Here is a 13,083-nt window from a genome sequence, read left to right on the forward strand (position 1 = left end):
CTCCCCGCCCTACACCGCCTCCCGCCATGGCCGGCTCGCTATTCCAATGCAACCAATCCCCCCATCCACACTCAGCGGGATCATGAACCCCGTCCCCACACTCCTCCACCACATGCCCCATACAACCACAAAAAAACAAAAATCCGGCAGCTTCTCATACGTAACAGGGTACCGTTTCATCTCCTTCAGGGTAATACTCACGAACCTCACCAATGGCTTCTGAACATTCACAAAAACCCTAACTCTTAAGTGGCTTGATGGGTTGATCCTCCCCTCATTAACTACCACCGTAAACGGCGGCTCTCCGACCTTCTTGGCAACCTTCTCCGCCAACTCCGTCTTTCTTGTGAGCCCATCCGGTAAGCCTTTGATCCTTGCCCACAAAGGATACATATCCAAAGCATATTCAGAGACGTTAGTAAACCCATCATAATCCACAATGACCACCGGATCCCTTCGAAACTGCCAAGGTCCTCCGTCCATTACCCGTTTCCAATCGCCCAGGCAATGACACTGAGACAAAAACAAGTTCGGCCCTTTGATATTGAAGGTTACTCCTTGGGCACAGGCCCATGCGTTCCGCATTGAATTAAGCAACGCTGCATGACTAAACGGCCTCATAGTATGCACTCGAAACAAGCACAACCAACGAACATCCTTAATCAGCTCATCTACCTCTCCTGAGAGATCGAGATCCTCCTCCTCCGCGCCATGGAGCTTTAGGCCTTCAAACACGTCCTCCAACTCTGGTTCTGGACCGAATTGATCCCATCCATTAGCATCCTCCCCCCGATCTGCATCTTCTTCACGATCTGCACCTTCGACCTCAGCCCCGTCCGCCTCCATGGATCTTGCCCCGTTCATGCCCAAAGACGCTCCTGAATCCCTCCGTTGTCCTCCTGCAACTCCCGTCTCCGCACTAAACCCTAGATCGCCACGAACTCCCGTCCTTCCTCCCGCGTTCACCTGGACTTCCGATTCCGCCATGCAACCACACTGGCTTGTTCTCGGGATCAAACCCTATCAGACAGCGGTCGCGATCGCTAATCGGGACGCTGGTTTTTTTTTGGTGGACTCCGATGGCGCCGCCGGAGGAAAAGGTGGACTCTAGGGAAACCCTAGAGGAAAAGGTGGACTCTATGCCGGTCTACTCACAATTTTGTTTCCTTGGCACGAGCTCCAAGCTATTCCTTCGCGAAACTTTCACACGAGTGTAATACTTGATCATGTTTGATTTTTTTAAAATAGAATTTTTCGACTCTTTTTTGAAATCATTTTTTTCAATTCAGGTTCATTGGGACCCTTTCCATATACATACACTGTTTTTATACTCAGTTGCTATTCCTCAGGCAGTTAACAAGAAAGTATGTTTCAGGCAATTTCACCTAGAAAAAGAGCGCATCGCTGGGCTTGAGCCAATGACGTTGTGACCAACCATGATATTGCCGTCAAAGATCAAGAAGAGGGTTCACTGATGCATATAAGGAGGGGGAAGGGGCTTTTCTGACCTCCCGAAGATTAGACAACTCACGAGCTTGAGCTGGGGACGGCGCGGCGTTGCCACGAGTATCGTCCATGTCGCCCGAGAGGGCTTGCCAGGACCTTGCCGAAGATGGGGACGACACGACTCGCCTCCTTGGCAGGAGCGAGCATCGCGCCTCGCTTGGAACAAGCATTACCCCGTCACTATTGGGGGATTTTTGCTGGCGGTGCCCTCCGGCGGCGAGTGGGGGGAGGGAAGGAGGGAGGTGGCGGCCGTTCTGGTTGCCGCGTGCCACCCGAGTCGCGAAGGATGGCACGGGGCGGCTCAACCTATCAATTGACATACATTGTTGTAAGAAAGTTGCAAATAATATTTACAACAAATGTAATAATCACATAAAGCGTATAGTAGTTGCATTGCTTCGTTTTCAGAAATTAGGCCGTGTTAGGGCATGTACAATGGTGGCATATGGATACATATGCCCCATGATAAAAAGTAATTTGAAGCACCTACATTAATTTTTCTTCTCCAATGCAAGCTATCACTAGTGGGCCTCATTAAGAAATAAAAAATAAAGACTCTAGTACACATGCATCTCTACTTTTCACTTCAACCTTTTCAGCTTTTGTCACTGGACCACACTTTTTCTCTTCAAGCACCCGCAGGATCCTGCTTCTCTATCCGAACCTATTTTACGTTATATCCGATCCTACATGGCATGTGAGGCATCACCTTGAGGCTATGCATTGTACATGCCCTTAAAAAAAGGGGAACTCGGGCTATGTTCTGACAGTAGACATGGCTACGCCTGCAGCATCCGCAAGCAGCTGATGGAGCGGTACCCACAACATTGCATCAGCCGCCGCCGGAGGTCCACCTCCGCCGCCGATGCCGCCGCCGACCACCGCGGGCACGCTCCCGAACAGGGCACTCCACGCCCGGCTCCTCCGCTCCGGCGCGCTCGACGCCGACCCGTCAGCCGCCGCCCCGCTCGCCGCGTCGGCCGCCAACTCCTCCCTCCCCTACGCGCTCTCCCTCCTCCGAGCCCACCCCTCCACCTTCTCCTACAACACCGCCATCCGCTCCCTCGCGCACGGCCCCCGCCCGCACCTCGCCGTCGCCCTCTACCGCTCCATGCTCCTCGGCCCCCTCTCCAACCCCAACAACTACACCTACCCGCCGCTCCTCGCCGCCTGCGCCCGCCTCCTCCCCGCGAGCTCACCAACCCCGGCGGCCGCGCCGGGCACCGCCGTCCACGCCTCCCTCTTCCGCCGCGGCCTGGATTCCCGCGACCGGTTCATCGGCGCGTCGCTCCTCTCCTTCTATGCGGCCGCCGGGGACCTGCCCGCCGCACGCCAGGTGTTCGACGCAAGTCCCCCCGGCCAAAGGGACCTGCCTCTCTGGAACTCGCTCCTCCACGCCCACCTCTCCCAGGGCTTCTACGCCCACGTGCTGCGCCTCTCGCGGCAGATGCCCGCCGCCGACGAGGTCACGCTGCTCGCCCTCGTCTCCGCCTGCTCGCATCTCGGCGCGCTCGACACAGGCCGCTGGGCGCATGCTTCCTATGCAAGGACCCGCCGGAGCACCACCAGGAATCTGGGCACCGCTCTGCTCAACATGTACATGAGGTGCGGAGATGTCGAGAGCGCGTGGTCCGTGTTCCGGGAGACGCTCGACAAGGATGTCCGGACGTGGAGCGTCATGATCGCCGGACTGGCCACCAACGGTCTGCCCAGGGACGCGCTGGCCTTGTTCGCTGAGATGAAGAACACAGGTGTGGACCCAGATTCCATCACCATGACCGCTGTGCTGAGTGCGTGCGCCCATGCTGGCATGGTGGATGAGGGCAAGAAGTTCCTGGACTGTATGCCGGTTGAATATCGTGTACAGCCCACCATAGAGCATTATGGCTGCGTCGTCGATCTGCTTGGTCGAGCAGGGCAGCTAGATGAGGCATTGGCTCTCATTAAGACTGTCCCGTTCAAGGCTGATGTTGTGCTATGGGGTGCTCTCTTGGTCGCATGTAGGGTTCACAAGAATGTCGACATGGGGGAGATGGCTGCCATGGAGATACTCAAGTTGGATCCCCAGCATGCCGGGGCATGTGTGTTCTTATCTAATGTCTATGCTGATGCTGGGAAATGGGACCTTGTACAAGGGGTAAGGAGCTCGATGAAAGAACACAAGATATACAAGCCTCCAGGATCCAGCATTGTTGAGCTGAATGGTGTGGTTTACGAGTTCTTGTCCGGGGACCGTTCACATCCTCAGTCTGATCGAATATATGCAATGCTTGATGAGATTTGCAAGACCTTAAGCCTCAAGGGACACAAGCCTTCAACTAAAGAAGTTACCTTCGACGTTGATGAGGAGGACAAAGAAGTTTGCATTTCACAGCACAGCGAGAAACTCGCGCTTGCCTTGGGACTCATAAGCACGACAAGAGGGGATGTCATCCGTATAGTGAAGAACCTGAGAATCTGTGAGGATTGTCACTCTGTCATGAAGATAGTCTCAGAGGTCTACGATCGAGTCATAGTTGTCAGAGACCGAAACCGGTTCCACCACTTCAAGAACGGCTCCTGTTCCTGCTTGGACTATTGGTAGGACAAAATCAGAATGGTAAGGTTCTCTAGGAAATATGCAATCAATTCATTGCCCTTTTGTATTAGGAATCACTACTTTCATACAACCAGTGGATGGAACTATATAAACATAGAAGTAACCTTTGTCCTATTCACGATCATAAGATCCTTTTGTTGAAGTAAGTCTTTTTTCACGAATGAAATGTAGATGGCATGATCATGTACTTCAAGACAAGTGTCTCAGCCGCTGGTTGACATGATTTATACGTCACTGCGGAGTGCGGACTAATTGAGCAAGAAGCTTGCCAAAATTCTGACCCCAGTGGCACAAACTGTTCACCTAACGTAAGTCTCCACTCTCCCTCCCAGGTCCCAGCATATACCTCTTCACTTGTACTTGACTCTAGGGTTCGACAGAAACTCTGATGTAGATGAGAGTTTTACAAAGAACACATTTTCTTCATTGTTTGCTGCTGTCAACAACAAAAGATTCCTTTATAAGAGTATGTATATTTCACTTTTGTCCTCATTACACTGTCTGAGGGCCTGTTGAGGAAGGCTCCCGCTCCCAACTCCACAGATGGAGCGCGTGGAGCTTCCCCGGGGAGCTGAATCTGACAAGAGCTATTATATCCGAGGAGCTGAATCTATAGACTGGCTGTAGTCCACCACAGGAAAGATGAAAGGGGAGGGAAGGATACATTATTTTTGTTTCATACCCATTTGTGCGCCAGACACGGTGACATGGATTATCACTGATATATATATTTACAGATATAATAAAAAAATTCAGTTGATAGTGAATTTACAACAGAATGTAAGGATGTCACTACTAATCCACAACATATCAAGGGGTACATATAGACCATGTCATTTATACGTGCATGCCATTCTGGGGAGAAGCAGAGGTGGGAAATTCCCTGTTCTCAATTCTCAAAGAGAAGACGCGGCTATGCCTTCAGCATCCGCAGGTAGTCTTCGATTATGGACATAGCCGAGGAGCGGTACCCAGAGCCGAAAAGGTTATAGTGATTCAGGTAGTGGTATAGGAGATACAGGTCCCTCCTCTTCTCAAAGCCTGGCTGCTTCGGCATCACCTGAATAACAGTTCAGTATGTTACATTTAACTTTTCCATCAGGACGGTTAATTGAGAGGCCCACCCGGCACAAGACGTGATATAGTTAAATATGAAGAGAGAAAGACAAGCAGTAAAAAAAAAAGAGTACAGCTTGAGGTGAGGGACTGCATTTTATGGGAGTGATACACAAATTCTACTACCCTGTTTTATTACGAAACATGTAGTGGAACAAAATGAGTATCGGATACCTCGAAATAGGAGCGGTAGAATTCCCCTCCGAATCCAGCACACCAGGACATCCCAAACTCTGCTTCATTGTGCCCATCTGCAGTTAAAGAACAATGGATGACGTTTCTTCAACAATTATCTACAGGTTCTAACAAAACTGTGCAAGAAAGTCAGTGATTCCAAACAAATTAATAACCACTTGGTTCGTGTGTATGTTGATCGACAATTTTCTTATAAAAAATGGATCAACATATTGCATACAATGATTGTGATTCTGGAGATTAGGGCAAGAAATAGTGAATTTTACATACAGTAGCATGCTGGATCCAATATTACAGGATCTCCATTGGTATCAGCGCTTATATTTCCACTCCATAAATCTCCATGAAGCAGGCATGGCTCAATAACAGCACCGTCAAACAGTGGATGCATTTTCTCAATCAATTGTTGACCTGCACAAGAGGAACTTATATGAAAACGTTATGAACTATTACAAACTTGCGATCAAGAGAAAAATGACTAGCACTCAGTTAATGACGTGTCCATCAGAAGAAATGGGAACATAATGGTTAAGTTCCAGATTCTCCTCCTTTCTCCTATGTACCTTTTTCATATATGGCTGAATCTCCGAACCGCTGCGATATCAACTTCAACTGGTATCCCAGTCTATGCTTCGAGTAAAACTCAATCCAGTCAGCAGTCCAAGTGTTAATTTGCGGAGTGCTACATCAGGAAAGTTGGTGGATTAAAAAGAACTGTATTTCAAAGCAAACATGGGTTGCAAGCCACACCACTCGAGATGGACTTCAAAGTCAAATGTCACTGAGAGACAGTCATCTACTCTTAAAAAAGGGATAAGTTAGTTTTAGAATAGCTAGCGCTTAATTTTACCTTCCAATAGTATTTTCGACGTAGAAACCATATCCCTTGTCAGATTTTGCAGCTTTATGCATTTCGGCCAGCTTTCTTCCTAGAGCTGACTGACAATAAGTTGTTTGTTAATGATGCATGATTTACATAAAAGCTTGCAACAAAAGGTACAAGTTACCTTTTTCTTTGAACGAAAGGGGTTTCGGGACAAGGTTACCTGGTCACCCCTAGAACGACCAAATTGAATATATTCCATGATGATAAAAGAACCACCAGTTGGTAACGAGCCAACCTGAAATAAAAGGGGTAGAAATACAGAGTAAGAACTAAGAAATACAGTGAAGAAAGACGGCTGTAGGCAGGTGCCAGGTAGTGAAAAATAAAGATAGTATGCAATCGCTGTGCTAAGATGCTAACTATTAGTTGCTAGATGAGAAACAAACCAACGACTTTCAGATGAATGTAACTGAAACAAGAATCATGTATACCAATCAAATGGCAGAGTGAGTGTCGAGTTCTGCGATGTATGGTGTAGTGCGGTTTCAGTCATGAACGTGAGTTATGATTATCTTGTACTGGTTTATGCATCGCACAACTTATACATGTTCTTGAGTCTGGTTCTTCACTGACCTTGTACGGCAAAGGAACACGGATTGACTTGGTGTCATACATTGCCTTCAAGCCCAGAGCCTCTCCTTCAAACATAGCTGGACCGATGCGCCTGGCATACAACAATATGTTTCAATTCCATTGTTGCCACCAACATCACTAGTTGCGCTACTCCACCACAAGATGAGTTTGAGTTCTGAAACATAAATTTGTGTTAGCACACCTGTTGGTCTTCACAAAAAAGGAGCCAGCATCGGTGTCATAGCGCTGGGCGGCGTTGATGCAGCCGCCCCCAATGGAGCTGGTCCCTGTGATCTGGGTGGCCTTCCCCTCGGTGAGGATCCACTCCTTGATTGGGTCGTCGCTCATCGCAGCCACTGCCCAATTGCACGGAGACAGGATCAAAACGACACATAAAAACATATAGTAGAATCCACAGCCAAAGGTACAGCCATGGCAATGTCATAAATTGGGCCTGGAAACTGACGCTGGTACCCACATAATCGCAACTGTTGCCTGGCTGCCACAGCACCTCAAACCCTATCCAAATTTCTACGGCCAACATTTCACATCGGGCCTGGCTATGGCTTTGCCCTCGGCGTGCTGCCGAAGACCATCGACGCAGCTCGGAGGGCGGCGAAACTGAGCTTCCGCACTGGTCGTACGGCGGCGAGGTGAAAAAATGTTGCAGGATTGAGTTTTGAGACAAGTGGAGGAGGACTTCTTACCGACGGATAGCCTGGAGGCTGCTCTGCGGGGGCAGGCGGAGCGGCGAGGCCGGGGGCGGCGACGGAGGATGGAGGAGGCGGAGGTGGAGGGCGAGGAGGCGGAGAGCAGCGCCACGTTTGCTGCCATCGCAAGCGCTCGCCTTCTTCTCCGAGCACGGACGGACGCCCGGCGAAATCCTATTGGCTGCCGCCCGCCGTCGCCATCGCCGTGGCTACTGGCTAGGACTAGGAGTGACGAAACGGGTGCTGCCCAGGGCCTGACGGGCCTGGTCTCGACAAGCGGATGGGTTTGTCCCTCCTTGTTCGCTGGTCTAAATGGGCTGCCATCCCATTATCTCCCCAACGGTTTGGGCCTTTTGGGTGGGATTCCGATTTACCGGGCTAGGTTTTCTGTGGTCTTCTTTTTTTATATTTTATTTCTCTTTCTGTTTATTTTCTTCCTTTTTTCTGTTTCTTTCTTTTCCTCTTTTCAAATAGAATTCATGAATTTTTTTAAATTATCGAATAATTTTCAAATCCATAATTCATGAACATTTCTAAATTCATGAACATTTTTCAAATCCATGATTTTTTATTCAATTTCATCAACGTTTTTCCAAAAGTCAATGTTCAATGGTCAGTGGTCAAGTGGGCTGCGGCCCATATAGTGTGCATGAGCGCCAGCGTAACGTATGTTATAAGTGCTAAGGAGGAGCTCTCGATGTGGCATTTATATGGAACAAAGAAAATGTTAATTTGCATCGTTATTTTCCCTTCTCTATGTTGAAGGTCAAGATCGGGGGTACTGTGGAGGGTTGTTGTGGGGCGGCGAAGGAGATGTGTGCTCAAGCAGAGGCCTTTCTTAGACGGTGCGTGATGACACGTTGGTGAAGCCAGAGGTGGCCGGAGGGATCCAACATGGGGGTCTTCTACGGTGGCCCGGCTTGGTTGGATCGTCGGAGAAAAGGACGTCAGTACACGATTTTGTACGGCCCGAGCTCACATCAGATCCAAAACTGGCATACATCGGTATGTTTTTGTTTTCATGTTTTCTTTATAGAGTCCTTGTCTTTTGTTTGTTGTGGTGAAGCGGTGGCATTGCCCTAGGGTAGGCATAATGTTCTCCTCGCCCTATCCCCATTTCTTTCATGTTTTTTTGGTGGCTGAGGGTGTGTGGAGCTGTGTCTTCGGCAGGTCTTTTAGGATCCGATCCGTTTAGATTTCCGGTGGATCCTTCTGCAGTCAACCGTCTGTCATGATCTTTGTCGCAAATCACAACCGCCGGCATCTCCTGATCTGCATCAACAATTTTCTAGCCGTTGCTTTTACAAGCTCTTGAGTTTTAAAAAGTTTTCTCTACGAAGAGAAAGCCTAGAGGAGGCATCAAGCTATGCTCACAGCTCACCACCAGTGGATGCAGGAACAAGAAGACTTCAACACCCCAATATTTTTGAATGTTCTTCTACTTTTTAAGGTCCCGTGACACTTAATATATGGCCTTAGGCCTTTTTGAAGAAAAAAACTTCCTAGTCACATGTAGTACTAGTGCGCTAGAAATGCTATATAGCATTGTTATGCAGTACTTGTGTACATAGTTATGGTGGCTAAATTTAAACATAATGAGAGTGCTCATATATTTTACGTGGATATTGTCTGAAAAGGCGCTTTGCGATGATGCATGCATGAAGAAATTTATAAAGTACTCTCTCCGTCTTGAAATGTAAACGTCTTACAATTCGAGACGGAGGGAGTATTTGCTTGATTGCGCAATATTGCTGACAATGCCGACACGGTGTTTTTGGATTATGCACAAGATGAGTATCTACTTCCAGTGCGACGAAAGGCGCCAACATCAACACAAGCGGATCCCATTCGAGTTTGATGCTTGTTGTGTGCGAGAGGACAATACGATTAACTATGTTGATGAAGAATGTTTCCTTGGATATTGTAGTAGTTTGAATTGCTTTGGTTTCTTAATGAAAATCTGAAGGGGAGAGCCTTCTTTTATCAAAAAAAAAATATTCGTAATACCTGACTCATTCGTATCATAAATATTAAAATACATGTCACGTAAGGACCGACCTGATAAAATTGAAAAGATAGCAGAACATCTCTGAACTTGACACCAAGGACCGTCACCTGCCTCCGGCACCACCACAACAGCCATCGAAGAAAAGAATGACAGATCACCTCCTTAACCGAGCTCGATGCGGCTCCATAGCTGATATGCAGCTTTGCGGATCTCCAAGGTGGCTCACCAAAAGTGAAGCCATTGCTGTTGAACGAATCAAACCGAGGCAACACCCCGGGCACGCCATCGAACTTCAGATCCAACACCCCACCACGACTCAGACGCCGAAGGAGGAAACCATACCTCCCATCCACGAACCACAGACCCAGCACACGTTCCGTCCTCCAGATGTCGTCGATGCAGACCACAATCTGCATTCGCTCCTGAACTACCTCCCAAGCTCCGCGCCGACGCTAGAGCAAACGTCGCCGCAACGGCGGAGCCCGTGGACACAGGTCCACCACGAGGATGCGGCCACTGCCACACCATCATTGCTTGAACAGACTGGTTTCTAAATCCATCCCCAACCATAGGACCGATGGCCTTGTCAGGGAAGTATCTGAAGAATGTTTATTCAGTGTCGTCATCATCGCCGCTGAAGCCAAGACGATGAACAACCTAAAAGCCTAGACTACGAGGAAGTACAAACAATGCACACGCTTGGAACCGGGGACCCCCCCTCCCCCTCCCCCTCACCACCGACGATCGAGGTCGCCGACGGAGGGGAGCTGCCGCAAGACGGCGTTGGAAGATTGATCTCTCCTGGCGGCGAACCCTAGCCGCCGGGGGCAAGAGGACTTATCAAAAAAGAATGTTGATGACGAATATCATGTGAACCAGATGTATGGGTAATGGGTCCATGTATTTTTTAATAATGTTATGGCCTCACTCTATTTATACTATGTATACACATGATTAGTTATTCAAGTGAACTGTGTGTATTGTCATTGTTTTTCTTCACAGCAAATAATTCATGAATCTGTTATTGCAATGCTTGAACCAAACACACTCGTGAGTCGTGACCAAGATAGCTAATTCCACATGGCTTGTGGCACGCTCAGAGACGGAACAACGCCGGGATCTAATCTTCACCAGCCCCGGCATCCTCCTCCTCCTCCTCCGCATCATCGTCATCTCCGGCGTCCGCATCATCCTGACATTCATCTTCTTCCTCCTCCGCCGATAGAGCAGCGGGCACCCTGACATCTCTGTAGATGCAGACGTAGGGCGCGTCGCGGCCGTGGTACGTGCCGGTCCACCGCCCCTCGTCGACGCCGCTCGCGTCCCAGAAGGAGGCGTACAGGAACATGGGCTTCTCCGGCCAGGGCTCCCCGTCGCGCCGCTCCTCCCTCCGGATCACCTCCCCGTCGACGCGCCACTCGATGGCCTCGGCGCCCCAGGCGACGGCGTAGTGGTGGAACCCGTCGGAGGAGTCGAAGGGGAGCTCGTGGACCGCCTCCCTACCCCCGCAGCCGGCGACGAAGAAGTTGGTCTGCACGGCGCGCTTGTGGTTGCCGAGGAACTCGAAGTCGATCTCGTCCATGTCGCCGGAGCCCTCGAGGGAGGAGAGGTAGAGGTTGTAGTTGAGCCCCGCGGTGTCGCCGGCCGGGGTGCGGACCGCTGCGGCCACGGCGCCGCCCGGGAGGAAGCGGCTGCGGGACCGCCACCGCGCGCCGCCGCGGTGGTCGTAGGTGACGTGGATCTCGCCGGTCTCCGGCGCGTGGCGGCAGGCGTCCGGGGTGTAGTCGACGGCGATGCGCGCCAGCGGCTCCGTGCCCTCGGGGCGCAGGTGCTCGTGCTGGTCGTCCGGCGCGACGTCGCTGGACTCGGAGTCGGACGCCATGGTGGTGGATAGTAGAGCGCGGAGGAGTGGGAGCGAGGTGGTGGGGTTTTGATGTGCCGGACAGCGCCGCTCCGGCAACGTGCTCTCCAGCTCTGCAGCTGCAGGAGTATAACGTGAAGAATCATGTATGTGCAATAATGAGCCAACTTGCTGAGTGAGAACAAACAACATGAGAACCATTTGCTGCAGGAGCAACATGAACACCATGTAAGAAATATTATCTTGATTACACATGACAGCCAAGAAAGGCTGGATCACAATTTTGTCCATGAAAGAACATTTTAACATTTCCTGATCAGTTTGCTAAGTCCCAGTCGACTGAGACTTCGTTATGTCTCAATCTCGACGCTATATTCTTTTGATCTTGCACGGAGATTCGTATTTTTTTTCTTTTCATTTTTCTTCTCATATACTATTCACTTGAGACCTAATCAGACCTTTTCCGGATATCCCATTGCAGATGGAAAAATAAAAACATTTTATGTAAGGTGGAAAAATAAATAAGACAATTTTGATAAATAACATCTAGATGTGCCCTAAGTATTGCACGTCTAAATCCTATGTCATTGATATTATGCAAATATTCGTTTTGCTAAATCACATCTAGATGTGCCATAAATATTGCACATCTAAGTCGTGTGTCATAGATTTTACGCCAAGATTCGGATGGGTGTATGTTTTTTTTTTCTTTTTATGTTCGGTTAAGTCACTTAGATGTGCAATAATTAGATCAGATCTAGATATGCCCTAGATAGACCCTAGAGAAAAAACTATTGAAGCCGTCGCCGCTGAAAGATCCACAGATCCAATGTGGAAGCTAGTAGCGATAAGCAAAGCGATCTTCCGAGCCGAAGAGGGGCTATTTTTCTATCCAAACCTCCAAATTCAAAGGCCTTACGTGGCACCAGAAACCGCAGCAATGTGAGATTGTGACATAGGGAGGGCAATAACCAAACTGCAAAGGAAAGGAATAGGTGCCACCACGAACGACAAACCTTAACCTCACCTACCAAATAGGCTGACATGAAAGATGTAAAACTGGAGAAATTTGGTTTGTATGCGCCAGATCTAGATCCGACGGCTATTACTGAAAGATGGCAGGCACACCATTATCACCAACTCAGGACCTCTTTGATTCGCAGGATTTTAAAAACGCAGGAATAGAACACGGCAGTATTACAAGTTTCAAACTGATATTACAAATGTTAGGAGTAATGCTGCACTTACGAAGATGGAATTATTAGGAAGTTTACGTAAGAACTTCCGTTACTTTAGGTGGATGCAACATTATCGTACAAACTAAAATCCACCGCCCTGACAAGTCACTAATGGGCAAATAAATTTTCCAGTCTCTGGCCACTTGATGTTTCAAAAACAAATTCAGCTTCTGCGGAGACTTTGTCATTTAGGCTTAGACGCTTGCGGTGATCAGCACGCCATTCATTGTTGCGCCAGAGAACGCCAAACCTCATTACCTTGAGCACACGTGCCTCCAGAACAAAGAACCTGACCAATTTAATCTCAGATGTGCTGCCTTGGTGACCGATCAAATCAATTTCTGTAAGATGGAGATCAAGGCATTCGATGAGATTGATATAGTGCAGCACA

General features: G+C 49.0%; 3 protein-coding genes across 5 annotated transcripts; 1 reads left to right on the plus strand and 2 right to left on the minus strand.

Annotated features, from left to right (window-relative positions):
* The first annotated feature begins 2,349 nt into the window (after nucleotides 1-2,349).
* LOC119292095 (pentatricopeptide repeat-containing protein At5g66520-like) lies at nucleotides 2,350-9,181 on the plus strand. Of its 2 annotated transcripts, XM_037570925.1 has the most exons (4): nucleotides 2,350-4,105; nucleotides 4,277-4,413; nucleotides 8,351-8,590; nucleotides 8,756-9,181. In XM_037570925.1, exon 1 carries the CDS (start codon nucleotides 2,372-2,374, stop codon nucleotides 4,088-4,090), a length of 1,719 nt encoding a protein of 572 aa, XP_037426822.1. In that variant the 5' UTR covers nucleotides 2,350-2,371; the 3' UTR covers nucleotides 4,091-4,105; nucleotides 4,277-4,413; nucleotides 8,351-8,590; nucleotides 8,756-9,181. The 2 variants fall into 2 exon arrangements, with proteins under 2 accessions (XP_037426822.1, XP_037426821.1); XM_037570924.1 differs by having other exon boundaries at nucleotides 8,351-9,181.
* Nucleotides 4,761-7,832, minus strand: LOC119292096 (protein-ribulosamine 3-kinase, chloroplastic). 2 transcript variants are annotated; one of them, XM_037570926.1, is made up of 9 exons: nucleotides 7,583-7,832; nucleotides 7,078-7,231; nucleotides 6,876-6,966; nucleotides 6,424-6,537; nucleotides 6,267-6,355; nucleotides 5,980-6,098; nucleotides 5,687-5,827; nucleotides 5,396-5,472; nucleotides 4,761-5,165 (listed from the first exon to the last, which is right to left on the minus strand). In XM_037570926.1, the coding sequence occupies exons 1-9, from the start codon at nucleotides 7,707-7,709 to the stop codon at nucleotides 5,019-5,021; spliced, it is 1,059 nt and encodes a 352-aa protein (XP_037426823.1). In that variant the 5' UTR covers nucleotides 7,710-7,832; the 3' UTR covers nucleotides 4,761-5,018. The 2 variants fall into 2 exon arrangements, with proteins under 2 accessions (XP_037426823.1, XP_037426824.1); XM_037570927.1 differs by having other exon boundaries at nucleotides 4,767-5,165; nucleotides 6,463-6,537; nucleotides 7,583-7,831.
* Nucleotides 9,182-10,599: 1,418 nt separating the features above from the next.
* On the minus strand, nucleotides 10,600-11,523 carry LOC119294207 (xyloglucan endotransglucosylase/hydrolase protein 31-like). The gene has a single exon (XM_037572444.1). It carries the CDS (start codon nucleotides 11,473-11,475, stop codon nucleotides 10,714-10,716), a length of 762 nt encoding a protein of 253 aa, XP_037428341.1. The 5' UTR covers nucleotides 11,476-11,523; the 3' UTR covers nucleotides 10,600-10,713.
* Between the last annotated feature and the right edge of the window lie 1,560 nt (nucleotides 11,524-13,083).

Source organism: Triticum dicoccoides, chromosome 4B (assembly GCF_002162155.2).
Source record: "Triticum dicoccoides isolate Atlit2015 ecotype Zavitan chromosome 4B, WEW_v2.0, whole genome shotgun sequence".
NCBI classification, from domain to species: Eukaryota; Viridiplantae; Streptophyta; class Magnoliopsida; order Poales; family Poaceae; genus Triticum; species Triticum dicoccoides.

What these genes read in the sequence shown, in the direction of transcription:
- LOC119292095 (XM_037570924.1), top strand. Translation starts at nt 2,372, where the DNA reads ATGCCGCCGCCGACCACCGCGGGCACGCTCCCGAACAGGGCACTCCAC.
- LOC119292096 (XM_037570926.1), bottom strand. Translation starts at nt 7,709, where the DNA reads ATGGCAGCAAACGTGGCGCTGCTCTCCGCCTCCTCGCCCTCCACCTCC. An exon ending in AGCCTCCAGGCTATCCGTCG is followed by an intron (nt 7,232 to 7,582) that starts GTAAGAAGTCCT and finishes GCAATTGGGCAG; the next exon opens with TGGCTGCGATGAGCGACGAC. An exon ending in GTCGAAAATACTATTGGAAG is followed by an intron (nt 6,099 to 6,266) that starts GTAAAATTAAGC and finishes TTCCTGATGTAG; the next exon opens with CACTCCGCAAATTAACACTT.
- LOC119294207 (XM_037572444.1), bottom strand. Translation starts at nt 11,475, where the DNA reads ATGGCGTCCGACTCCGAGTCCAGCGACGTCGCGCCGGACGACCAGCAC.